General features: G+C 39.7%; 1 protein-coding gene across 2 annotated transcripts in view; it reads right to left on the bottom strand.

The window, feature by feature from the left end:
• Window positions 1–13,616, bottom strand: part of tert (telomerase reverse transcriptase) — a 65,210-nt gene that overhangs the window by 20,893 nt on the left and 30,701 nt on the right. For both annotated transcript variants that reach the window (XR_003718194.2, XM_028817991.2), the window contains exons 9-13: window positions 12,938–13,051; window positions 12,245–12,316; window positions 10,902–11,087; window positions 8,773–8,899; window positions 520–581 (exon numbers count right to left, since the gene is read on the bottom strand). Coding sequence is in view for 1 of the 2 variants with exons in the window: in XM_028817991.2 (XP_028673824.1) it covers window positions 520–581; window positions 8,773–8,899; window positions 10,902–11,087; window positions 12,245–12,316; window positions 12,938–13,051 (561 nt within the window). In the remaining variant the exon portion in view is untranslated. The remainder of the gene's footprint in view (window positions 1–519; window positions 582–8,772; window positions 8,900–10,901; window positions 11,088–12,244; window positions 12,317–12,937; window positions 13,052–13,616) is intronic.

The raw sequence follows: 13,616 nt of genomic DNA, 5'->3' as shown, positions 1-13,616 counted from the left end.
ATGAATTATTTTACTTGTAGGGGTACTGCTAAATGCTAAAACTCTGAATTATTGTTTATGCACTGTTAAAGGTAATTATTCATCTTTGTACTAATCTTGAGTATGTGTACCTATGGTAACACTAGTTGTCAGCTGTTAAGTCTTGGCTTATTCTCCTTTATCATTGTAACAATGTCTTATGTATTTTACTATCCTGCTGCAAACAAATTTCCCTGTGGGATAATAAAGTCTACCTACTAACCTACCTATCCTTGAGGGGCTCATCCTTATTTACAGGCCAACTTAGAGATTCTTGTTAAGCTAACCTGCACCTTTTTAGGACAGGTGAAGAAACCAGAATACTGGTATCCAGAGAAAAGTAACAGACAAGGAGAACACTTGCAAACTTTATAATGAAAGTGATTTGGGCAGAAATTAAACCCAGGTCTTTGGGGGGCATAAGGCACCACAGCTAAAGAAAACTAAAGAAAGAAGGAAAAAATATTATATTATGTATATATTACGTATATAAAGCCATACCTATACGCTTGAAGCAGGAAGGTCTTGTAGATATTAATGTAGATTGTCAGGTGACTGTTGATCTGTATTTTTTGAAAATAAAAATTTAGTTACATTTATAATAATATTTCAATAATCATGTATTCAAATAAAGCATTTAATGTTTAAAATTGTTGACATTTTTAAATGTTCTACAATGCCATAGTTACACAAAAGGTTAACATTTAAATTAAAGACTTGTTATCCACATAAAAGGAGAGGCACATTACATTAAAAAAACTAAATGCATATCCGTCCCACTGTGCCAAACTAATTTCCCTCTTCGACTGATGTTACAAGTCCTGATTATCTCTCAACTTTCAAATCCTCAAACCTCCCATAAAAAACTTAATACACAACTCAGATCTCCTTTGTAGTGTGATCCAGAATTTGTTGTGTCATTGAAGACTTCAAGGTATCCAGTTCCTGATGCCACCCCAGAGAGACACTGTATTACCACAATCATACATCATCGATGGAATGAGTTCTTTGCTTTGCCAAACATAAAAGTCTTTATTTAAGCCTACATTGAGGACTTTTGGCTCAGCTATCCTCAAGAACATTCTTCAAATAGCCTTCTGGATCATTCTTCTGATGAATGGCAGACTGGAAAGAAATTGTTTCCTTCTTGGTGATCTCCCATACACAAAATTCTTGAGAACTGATGAATGCCACCATTAGCTGGAAAACAAAATACCTGTACATCTTTAGCCATTATCCAGGAGTTTTTTTTTTTTTATTTACTGATGTATTGTATACTTTGCTCTTGAATACAGTAGAACCTCTGGTCACGAATGATTCCGAACACATACAAATCAGGTTACGATCAAAAAGTTCTGTTCACGACCACACGTTCTGGTGGCGAACAAAAGCACTGTCGTTCAGTTTCCCTACGCACATTCATACGTGCTAATGAGTTTCCATTCTCCGATTCCCACTTTCTTTTGTTTGCGTATACAGGGCCTAACAAAGCAGCTGATGTTGCAAAAGGAATTACAATGTTAACCAAGCAGAGGCCTCAAGTGCTGGAAGAGGCGGAAAAACTAGTGTGGCTGAACAAGAAGCAACTTGCAGGGGATAGCGTAAGCAAGCCGATCATATGCAAGAAAGCCAGGAAGATTCATGGCGATTTGCTGAAAAAAAAATCCTTCTTGGAGTGGTCGAAGGTGAGGAATTTAAAGCCAGTAGAGGATGGTTTGAAAAGTTTTGCAAGAGAAGTGGCATTAAATTTTTTTCCCCTGTCCTTAAAAAAAAAAAAAAAAGTGTTTACAGTGAGCGGTTCGTAAGGGTCTAGCGCAAACTCTTACAATGTTAGTTTTCTCTGTTGTTCAAGGTTTTCTCAGTGTTATTCAATGTTTTTACATTTAGTTTACTATTACACTGTGCATTCTATGGTAGAATTAACTATTTTTGTGCTTAAAAAAAATATATTTACATACAGTTCGCATGGTTTGGAATGGATTAAATGTATTTACATACAATCTTATGGGGTAATTACGTTCGAGTCGCGTTCAGAGTTTTGGAACGAATAATGGTCGTGACCAGCGGCCCCACTTGTGGCGAGTGGCTGGGGGTGGGGCTTACGCCTCCTCCAGACCACAAGAGGGTGACTGCCCTGGTGGCTTTGGGGACCACGGGACCTGAGCTTGGAAGCTCAACCCTATAGGGGCCCGTGGTCACCGCCAGGGGGCACCCGAATGCCTGAGGAGCCCTGGCCCTCAGCACTTCCACCACACCCAGAAGTGCTGGGGGGAAGAAGACCAGGGACACCCGGAGTGCTTCCGGGTGCGCAGGTGGTACTTCCGCCACACTGGGGTGTGCCGGCGGAAGCTAATCGGGAGGCACCTGGAGCACATCCAGGTGTGTATAAAAGGGGCCGCCTTCCTCCATTCGATGGCTTGAGTCGGGAGTGGAGAAAGACAGAGCTCGAGAGGAGTGGAAAAGAGGCGGCATGAAGAAATGCAGCATTTTGAAAAAGCCTCGACTTTGGGGGAGTTTGGGGTTGTGTGTGCACTTGTATATAGAATATGAAAAATAAACGTGTGTTGGCGTTTATACCATCGGTGTCCGCCTGTCTGTGTCCGGGCCAGCCTCCACACACTGTATGTGTAAGGTGATCTCACCTGGCAAGAGAATCAATGGCGAGGAAATTCAATCTTTTGTACATTGACTATTAACTGATGGAGTCCAAAATCTTGGAAATGGTTTTATAACACTTTTCAGTCTCATGTACATTGATAACACTGGGTAAGAAATCTCTTTAAATTGGAACAAGACTGACTTAAACAATTATGCTAAAAAGAGTCAGCTCTGATGATGTCAGTTAATTGATGCTTTTTAATAAGGGAAAAATCCAGAAATGCTCATCTACCATATTTTTCGCTCCATAAGACACACTTTTTTCCCCAAAAGTAGGTGGAAATATCTGTGCATCCTATGGAGCAAATATTGCGTCACAGACTGTGATGTGTATTACCTGACAAAAGTCGACAACCAGGGGTAGATGGCAACAATCAGCTGTTAATGACGACACTGAACTCACTGTTACATTACAGGCATTCCCTCTCTGCTTGGAGGTATGTTAGACTCATTGACTCAGCATCTAATCCTTGCGTGTGTGTGACTTACAAAATGTAAACAAAGGCAAGATGGCATCGACATCTCACAAGGGAATGAAGCGAGTGCAGAAAACAAAACACTCAGCAGGCGATGTTTTGCGCATCATTGCCGAGTTGGACTCTGATTTTTCAGAATCTGATTTTGTTTTGGACTTCAAAAGTCTATTTGGGGGTTCAGGAGAGGAGGGTCCGTCGGATAGTTGAACCTCAGATTCAGGAGGAACAGTGTGGTTTTCGTCCTGGTCGCCTAACAGTGGACCAGCTCTACACCCCTAGCAGAGTCCTGGAGGGTGCATGGGAGTTCGCCCAACCAGTCTACATGTGTTTTGTGGACTTGGAAAAGGCGTTCGACCGTGTCCCTTGCGGAATCCTGTGGGGGGTGCTCCGGGAGTATGGGGTATCAGACCCCCTGATAAGGGCTATTCGGTCTCTGTACAACCGGTGCCAGAGCTTGGTCCACATTGCCGGCAGTAAGTCGAACCAGTTTCCAGTGAGAGTTGGACTCTGCCAGGACTGCCCTTTGTCACCGATTCTGTTCATAACTTTTATGGACAGAATTTCTAGGTGCAGCCAGGGTGTTGAGGAGGTCCAGTTTGGTGGACTCAGGATTGGGTCACTGCTTTTTGCAGATGATGTTGTCCTGTTTGCTTCATCAGGCTGTGATCTTCAGCTCTCTCTGGATCGGTTCACAGCTGAGTGTGAAGCGGCTGGGATGGGAATCAGCACCTCCAAATCCGAGACCATGGTCCTCAGCCGGAAAAGGGTGGAGTGCCCTCTCAGGGTTGGGAGCGAGATCCTACCTCAAGCGGAGGAGTTCAAGTATCTCGGGGTCTTGTTCACGAGTGAGGGAAGAATGGAGCGTGAGATCGACAGGCTGATCAGTGTGGTGTCCGCAGTGATGTGGGCTCTGCATATGTCTGTCGTGGTGAAAAAGGAGCTGAGCCGTAAGGCAAAGCTCTCAATTTACCAGTCGATCTATGTTCCTACCCTCACCTATGGTCATGAGCTATGGGTAGTGACCGAAAGAACGAGATTGCGAATACAAGCGGCTGAAATGAGTTTCCTCCGCAGGGTGTCTGGGCTCTCCCTTAAAGATAGGGTGAGACGCTCAGTAATCCGGGAGGGGCTCAGAGTAGAGCCGCTGCTCCTCCGTATCGAGAGGAGTCAGATGAGGTGGCTCTGGCATCTGATCAGGATGCCTCCTGGATGCCTCCCTGGTGAGGTGTTCTGGGCACGTCCAACCGGGAGGAGGCCCCGGGGAAGACCCAGGACACGCTGGAGGGACTATGTCTCCCTGCTGGCCTGGGAACGCCTTGGGATTCACCCGGAAGAGCTAGAAGAAGTGGCTGGAGAGAGGGAAGTCTGGGCATCTCTGCTCAAGCTGCTGCCCCCGCGACCCGACCTCGGATAAGTGGAAGAGGATGGATGGATGGATAGATGGATGATTTTTCAGGAGATTGAGCAAGAGAGTGAGTAACTTGCATCAGCTGCTCGGACACCAGCCGATGCCTCCCCAGCTGAGCGCATTTGCGCAGTTGATGCACCTACGGCAAGGTTCATGTGGAAGGAATACCCAGACATTGATCCATGGGAATCAAACTGGCTACTGGACTTCACAAGACAGCATGGGTTGCTGTTGGACACGACAGATTACCAGCCGCTGCAGAGCAATTTTTTGAATCGCGGGCTGTGCTTGCACCGCATTCTCGTTGTTCAAAGTGGAAACCCACAACAAAAGATGAGATGAAGGGCTTTGTGGCATTACAAATAGAGATGGGACTAGACTGGCGATATAACTTCAGGGAGCATTGATCCACACGTGTTTTGTCCCCTGGTGGCTTTGAATAGGTTATGCCGCGTGATAGGTACGTGCTCCTGCAAAGTGATTGTGAGCGACTGAGCTTCATAAAATTCTGTCACTAGCAATGAGAAGTTCTTGGGGTTTCCAGAAAACTAGAACAGTGCTTGAACCTTAAAGTCTCTCCTCATTTGTCAATGATAGTGATGATGGTTCTTAATACCGTTGTTGACTTTACATGGTTGAAATATTATTCTGCTATATTTTATTAAATATATTAGTACACCGTTTGGTTGAGAATATTTTTTTTCTTGTTTTCCTCCACTAAATCTAGGTGCGTCTTATGGTCAGGTGCATCTTATGGAGTGAAAAATATGGTAATTGTTATTTCATTCATGTAACATTTGACTCAATGTACTCCCTTAACAAACCAGTTTAACAGAAAGGCTCATGTACTTTTTTCAATAAAAAACGTGAATGTTAATCTAACTTGTTCAAAAAATAAACATATATGTGTATTTATCATTTAGTAAGAGGGTGATGAATAGTTTATGCCTGATTGCTCTGTGTGTAATGCAAGAGAATTGTTTGTACAGATCACAGAAGTCACACATCACAAACAGTGATCATGCACCCTTGTTTTAAACAAAATTACACTTAGCTGTTAAAGATACATAAATGTTAATGAGGGTCACATAAGAGGGCAGCTGGTCATTTTTGTGTGTTGTTTCTTGCAATTCTCTTTTTCTGTTTTGTCTGTTTGTTGTTTAATCTAAATTAAGATTAAACAACAATCTAAGTCATATTAGTACAGTGATGCCACTTAATCAAAAAAAAAAAAAATCACAAGCTCTCCTATTATATGATATATACACATATATACTGTACCGATACCTTCAAAGAGGCTTAAACCAACTCATGTTTACAAAGAAGCAAGAACCTATTCTGGCAGTTCAGGGCACAGGACAAGGAAAAAGAGGTTCCAGTCCATCACAGGGCCCATAGATGTACACGTCCAAAATTAATCATACTGGAGCCAGTTTAGAGTTGCTATTTTATCTGCCATATATGTCTTTGAGCATGTGGGAGGAAAACCTATGCAGTCACGCTAAGAAAGTACAGGCTCCAAACAGAAAACTACCAAGAGTGGGATTTGAACGCATGATGCCTAGATGTGAGGCATCAGCACTACGCACACATCTTATAAGCACTCTTACTGTAACGGTAGGGTCTTTGAATAGCGCTATTCAAAGTTCAGTTTATTTCTCTTGACTGCAAATATAAATATGTAAAGGTTTCACTAAACACAAAAACTAACATAAAATTCTTAAACTTGTTTAATCTAATTCTGGGTCAAGGAGATAAAGCGTATCATGGTAGCAATGGATGTGAGGTAAGAAACAGTCCTGAACTGGGACTATGCCAATGTAAAAATGAGTTAATAAAATACCTTTCTCCAAAAATGTACTTTTGTGATTAGTGTTTGCTAGTATTCTGTTCAACATGATGGCACACTAATCAAGCCTTGGCACCTGATTAAAAACTAAATTGGTAATTAGTTACAAGCCAAAGGAATGGCAAATGAATAAATCATTAATTTTGTGGAAGTACATGATGTTTGATATGAGCAACTAAAAATAAGACACAGAACAGTTTAATGGCCATTGCCTGGGTTAACCTGGGTTTGTTAATATGACTCCTGAATTCCTTTATTTCATCACTTGCTATATACATCATCCTTCAGGGCAAAATATGTTTTAGACATGACAACTGCCACAACTTGCTTTTACATCTGTTTTAGACAAGGTTTGCCTCAATATTCAATAAGCTATTATAAACTATTTTCCTTCAATGCCATAAGCATGTAGTTCCTATAAAAGAAGGATCAGTTATGCAAATTTTTCCACATAACTCAACTTTGCTATCATCACCAAGTCTACAACTTTCCTACATTCATTCTGTCATATAAACAAGAAAACATCCCCTTTTTATACAATACTGCTACATCCATCCATCCATCCATTTTCCAACCCGCTGAATCCGAACACAGGGTCACGGGGGTCTGCTGGAGCCAATCCCAGCCAACACAAGGCACAAGGCAGGAACCAATCCTGGGCAGGGTGCCAACCCACCACAGTACTGCTACATTAAAGATAGATATTTACTACATATATCACACAACCATGTGTCTACTTTCTTTATACAGCTCACCAATCCCTTTGCCTTCCCGTATTCACTTCAAACCATTTGCTTTTATATCAGCTTTGTATTATTGTATATTCTGTTTTTCCGTAAATTAGTTTGAAGTGTATACATTACATTAACTGAAATGAAGAAAGCATTTTCCAAATCAGTCAATAGGAGTACATTTTAAGATGGCAGAGCACCGTAGTCAGCACTGCTGCATAACATATTTAGTGTTCTGGGTTTGAAATGTATGCTTGGTTGCTCTCACTATTGTTTGCATTTTCTCACTGTGTCTACATACGTCGTAAATATACCTACAATTACTTTGGTTTCCTCTCAATCCCCAAAGACATTCAGTTAAGCAAATAAGGTGATTCTAACCTTGCCCCTTCTGAGTGTGCATGTCTGAAAGAGTACTGTAATATGCTGGGTCCTTATTCAGAGACAGTTCCTGGCTTGAGCCTGATGCTGTTGAGATAGGTTCTGGACTCCTGTGATGCAATTTATAACAAATAACATAAAACACTTGTCATGTGCATGGCTTTTGGTGACTGTAATTCTACCACTGCATCAGGGGTTGGCACTGTGTCCTAATGCCTTCTTCTCTTCCTCCCTCTGCAGACCAGATGATTAAAGGCTATAACACCTCTGATGTCATGCCTGGTGTCCATGCACCTGGAGCTGCCTCTTTCTGCCACAAGGACTGAAAACCTGAAACTCTGCCAAACTTTATCAACTCTGCCCTGGACTCATGTCTGGAAAGACCTCTCATGCAATTATGGTATGTTTTCCATTTTTGCCTGCCACTCAGTTATGCAGAGTTACAGGGCTGGTATCCCAACACTTTATCTTTGTCATCTTGTTTATCTTACACATTAAATAATAAAATGTTATTTTTTTTAAGCCATCACTATGGTAATACGTTTTAGTAAATATACGGAAAAAACAGAATACAGTAAATCAGGTCTGTGTGTAACTTGCCTCAAGGTAATACTAATGCCACAATAAGGACATCTGCAGTGAAAATGACTTTTTTCTCTTAAATGTAATCCAGAAGATGTAATAAATAGAATTATTAAACTGACTTTATGCTCAGTATCTAAGAAAAACATATAAAAGGATGTTTTCAGAAGGAAACTTTGTTTGAAAAATGTAAAATCCATATCAATGTATGCATTAACCATACTAAAAGAGACAAACACCTGAAAACATGTACTGTAGGCTGGAGGCTCTCCTAGCAACAAGCCAAAATGTACATTGTTTATGACAAGCTAAAAAGAACAGAGAGGCTGTAAATCATAAATGTACTCTTAGGAGACATCTGTGGCATTTACGGTTCCAAACCATTTACGACTGTGATATGCTTTAATTTTAAATAGTTTTCTCCCCTCTTGCCTCAGTCTCTAAATTATACCCCTGTCACAGTCCAGAAAAAAGATAATTGTGTAAGCAATATACTGTAATGCACTTGAATGTTCCAATAAACCAAACTTTCCATTACCCTGACCTTGTTCCCTATGCTCAGCATGTATAATCAACCGAAATTAGTATCTTAACACATCAACATCTTGTGAAAGATGAAGCTAGAAACTCTCAGATGACATACAGATCATTTTATTCCAAAAGACTCACCTGAAGATCAAAATAAATAGTGTGGCATTTTAACTTTAGGATGGACAACAGTTTGCGTTTCATGTTTTGGCCAGCATTAGAGCAGGAACCGAGGGTCAGGGTTAATCTGATTGATCTGCCAGAATAACTAAAGAAGAAGAAAATATTATTTATCAAATGTACTCCCATGCATTTACTTGATTTTTTTGTAGCTTAAAGTACATTAAGTATAAATAACAAAGCTAAAAATATTAACAATGGAACTTCTAAACATGGTCCAAGATGACCATTGAAATACTTATTTGTTGCAACAAATATTAATCCAGCCATCCATTATCCAACCCGCTATATCCTAACTACAGGGTCACGGGGGTCTGTTGGAGCCAATCCCAGCTAACACAGGGCGCAAGGCAGGAAACAAACCCTGGGCAGGGCGCTAACCCACTGCAGGGCGCACACACACCAAGCACACACTAGGATCGTCAATGCACCTAACCTGCATGTCTTTGGACTGTGGGAGGAAACCGGAGTAACCGGAGGAAACTCACGCAGACACGGGGAGAACATACAAACTCCACTCAGGGAGGATCCGGGAAGCAAACCTGGGTCTCCTAACTGCGAGGCATGCAACAAATATTTTAATTAGAATTACTGTCTTTAAGACATGTGTCTCTGTTTCTATGTTAATTTTATCTATCCAGTAACATCCAAGAGTTTGTCTTATGTTAAAACCGATTCAGAAAATGGGTATTTCACGCATGTGAATGGTTTATTTACTCAAGCCCATCTGCTCAATTATGCAATTGTACTTCAGGTGGTAGGAGCACAAAGTGATCATATGATTATGCTGAGGATATCTTGTTAGCAGCACCTGACACTTGTTTAAAACAATCATTTCAAAAGAAAAAAAATCAAAGGAGTAAGCTCTAAGATTAAAAAAAAGAAGAAGCTAAAAATGAATACTTATGCATTTTACATAAACTAATGTGTTTTTTATAACTGTGTAAAGAATTCAAATGAATTCAAATTATTTAAATCTTAATCAGGTATTCGATTTTAAGAAAGTAATTTGAATAAAACAATCAAATACTTGGGAAATGAAGTGCAATCAGCAGTACCGCAACCCAGGATTCCTTATATAATGCCCTGCATTCTTTTGTAACAATTTATTAATCAGGTACCAACTCTTGTCTGTAAATGGACTTCTACCTTAACTAACATTTATTGTGGAAGGAAATCAGCAAAGATCTTTGCGTTTTATTCCTTTAAGCTGACAATTTTCCCTGTGGTTTCTCATTAAAGTATCTATCTATCTATCTAAAATTTTTCTCATGTATTTCCTTCACGATAATTATTAAAAAATAATTAACTTCATAATAAGTGCTCAGGTATGAAAAGAAATTAATGGACAGGTCCTATTAGGAAACATCATCATCTGAACTGGTGTCTGTTGTTCAAATGTCATTATTGTATAAAACTACAGTAGTCAGAAACAAGTAAAACAGCAAACTGTTTACACAATATCTTTTAATTAAAGAAATGAACAGCTTTAATAGAGTCCCATATGGTTAAAGATACAAGAATAATACACAGATCCATCAGTATTTTATTTCTGCTTATTCTAGTTATGCTGGTGGAAGAACAACCTTATACTCTGCATTCTAAATTTCTTAGAAAACCAAATTGAACTCCGCGAAATGCAGGAAACAAGGCAATTAATTAAACATGACTTGAATTATAGGGTGGAACTAGAGCTGGAATAATGCATGTTTCAACAAAAACCACAAGCCACAGTGGTAAACCAGAAACAAATATGAGAAATATGGCCATAGTCTATCAACTTAAAATTATTTTACTGTACAGTAAAATTGATTGCTGGCATAAGATTAAAAGGTATTAATGTAAGAAGGGAGGAAGAGTTAAAAAGTTAGGATAATTTGGAAAATCAGCCCAAGTTATACAAAGAACACATGACAAAAATTAGAGAAATATGCTCAATAATATGCAAATACTGCCCTCTTCTGCCAAACAAAGTATTTGCATAGTGTAATCACAAAACAATGCTTAGATCAAAGAAAATACAGAGTTGGTATCTTTGTATATGTTATAAAATGTAACTAAAAAATGAAAATGATTTTGTTCAAACATACTTCCCGTAATCACAGAACACTTCAACTGTGCGAGTGTCTAACAAAAGGCCACACCATGGAAAGAGAGCGATTGCAGGCAACTGTCGAGCCTCTGCACAATCAGGAACATCATCAACAGGGAAATTGACAACTGTTTTACGTGGACTTATAGCACAGCCATATTCTGGTATACCAGTGACAAGTGATCTGCACAAAAATAAATAAAGTAAATAAATACCTACACTGAGACAGGAAACAGTGGTTTATCAATTCATGTAACACATCTTTAAATGTCAGAGAAATCTGCGAACAACAGTTTCCAAATACAGCATTTGTACATACAGTACAGTACAAGAGAGAATCCTCTTACACAGCTGTTTAGGCCACACTACTGTACAGCAAGATCTTCATTATGTGTGCCAACAAGAAAAATAAATTTATCAGCAGAGCCAAACTACTACAACAGTGAAATAAGTCTACATGACAAAAGAATCCCAAATTATGAAGGGAATAAATATGAAGCATTACCTTAACAATGAGTTCTTTATTGAGTAAAACTGGTTAACAGAAAATTTACTCTACTCGATTTTATGTGACTTTTTATGTCACGTTTTTTGTCACGCTTTAAATCGGGCTTATTTTAAAACCTACATATATATGTTTGATATCATTCTTTTCAGAATTTATCAAACTTTAATGTGATGTTGTTAGATTTTCAGATTCTTATTCCGTTTTTAAATTATAAACTAAAAAATATCAAGAACTCACGTCCCACGAGACGAGACTTAACCAAGAGTGCCAAGAGATTTAACAACGCCCGGGGCGGGAAATAAAAGACAAAGAGTAGGCCAGCTGCTGTACAGGCTTTTAAATGTTTTAAAAAGTGCCACACAAGATGCAGATCATGCAGCACGGCAGCAGCAATCCAGCAGCTGATTGAGCAAAGAGGAGGTAAAAAAAAAACAAAAAAAAAAAACACTATTTGTTTCCCATTGTATCACCGTTTATTAGGGAGTTTTGGAGGAGCGACCCAGTTTCCTTGAGGTGCGTTCAGCCCCCCTCTTCACAACACGAGTGGCAGGCTAGCTGCAACTGGAGGTTGGGCACCAAAGGCACCAGGGAGGCTTGCCCCCCTAGTTTTATAATAATAATGGTTATGACCGAATGGGTGGTTCTCATCAAAAACATTCTGTTAGCTTTGAAGGTGCTGCATATCTAAAGTTAGTTAGTGGTGTACAATTTCCATTTTAAAATATTTAAAGAATCACTTTTCAGTCAACAACTGTGGGTTTATATATGAAATTCATTTTTGACATAAATTGATAATCTTATTTAAAGGTTAATAATGTAAATACATGACTTACCGGAGAAATTGTTTAGCTTCTTGTACATTTGGAGTAATAAGCAAAAAATCATCAACCAGCCGAAGCAACAAACTGGTAAAAGCAACAGAGAGAAAAATGACTACAGAAAAGATTTTGAGGCAAAAATTGAATTACATGTCATGAACAATAACTTGGCATCTGTGACCTTTCGCTTCAGTGAACATTCTGTATTCCATAATGTAGTATCAGGACAATAGTCAAACAAACATACCCACAATCTACAGAATATGTCTAGGTGATGCCAGAAACCTCCTTGCCTGCAATATATCATCTTTGGGATGTTATGAGACGCCAAAAATAGTCCCATCAAATCCTTCTGCATCATAAACTCCCTGGAATGGGCTGCTGTATAGTGTTTGAATGGATAGGCCACAGAACAATAATTGGAACTTGTATGATTACACTCCACAGGGTGTGCAAGGCATCGGTTTTCCACAAATGTCTTCAACATGTAATTCCATTCTGAACCAATAATCTGTTTTGCTGCTTTGACTTTGGAAACATTTTTTACTTATTTTTCACCTGCTCAGTACAACTGTTTTGCATGCAAACTGATGCATTTTGAGTAAAGCTATTGCATTTTGTCACAGAGTGCATTTAAATCTGCAAGGTTTACTCAAAAGACACACACAACAGTCCGACATTGGCAACAATAACAATACTGATACACACCCACTCTTCTGTAGCCGTGTGAAGAATTTGCTTTCCATGTCTCCATAACATAAGCTACACAGCAGTGTGGAAATAACAGAGCCTTGTGGAATCCCACAGCGCTGTACGTAGGTCCTGACAAAAATGAAAAGAGAAATGCTATTAAAATGTATCCTTCCAACACTGAAATAGTGAACATGTCAGGAAACATACATTATGCAAAGAAAATATAAGCCAAAAGAGCTAATTATCTACTGTAGCGGGAGTTCAGGCTGGGATGAAGAGTGTAAGTAAAAAATGGATTGGCACAAGGACATAGCCTTAGAAGGTTTTTACAGCAAAACGAAGATACACACACTGGAACTGGCAACAAGTCCCCATGCCAGTGCAAGAAGATGGGAACTGCCAGAAGCCAGTATGCCCTGTATTTGTGCTGGGTGCTACAAAGGGAGAACAAGCAGGGGCACCAGCATTACAGAAAGACAAGTGTGACCCACGTAGAATCATGCCATATTCCCCAAGGACACTAGAGGCCAATGGATTCAGTAGCAGCCAGAACAGCCTGACCCTGAGCCAAGACAAAAAATAAGGCCTGGGAGCGATCATCACAGGTAGCCATAACTTCGGACCGCTAAAGGGAAAAATTATTTTCAAGTAGGGAAGTTATGGGATGGTGCTGTCCTTCTGAAAGAGTGGATAG

The sequence above is a fragment of the Erpetoichthys calabaricus genome, chromosome 13 (assembly GCF_900747795.2).
Source record: "Erpetoichthys calabaricus chromosome 13, fErpCal1.3, whole genome shotgun sequence".
Classification (NCBI taxonomy): Eukaryota; Metazoa; Chordata; class Cladistia; order Polypteriformes; family Polypteridae; genus Erpetoichthys; species Erpetoichthys calabaricus.
This window is presented reverse-complemented; position numbering and strand designations above follow the sequence as displayed.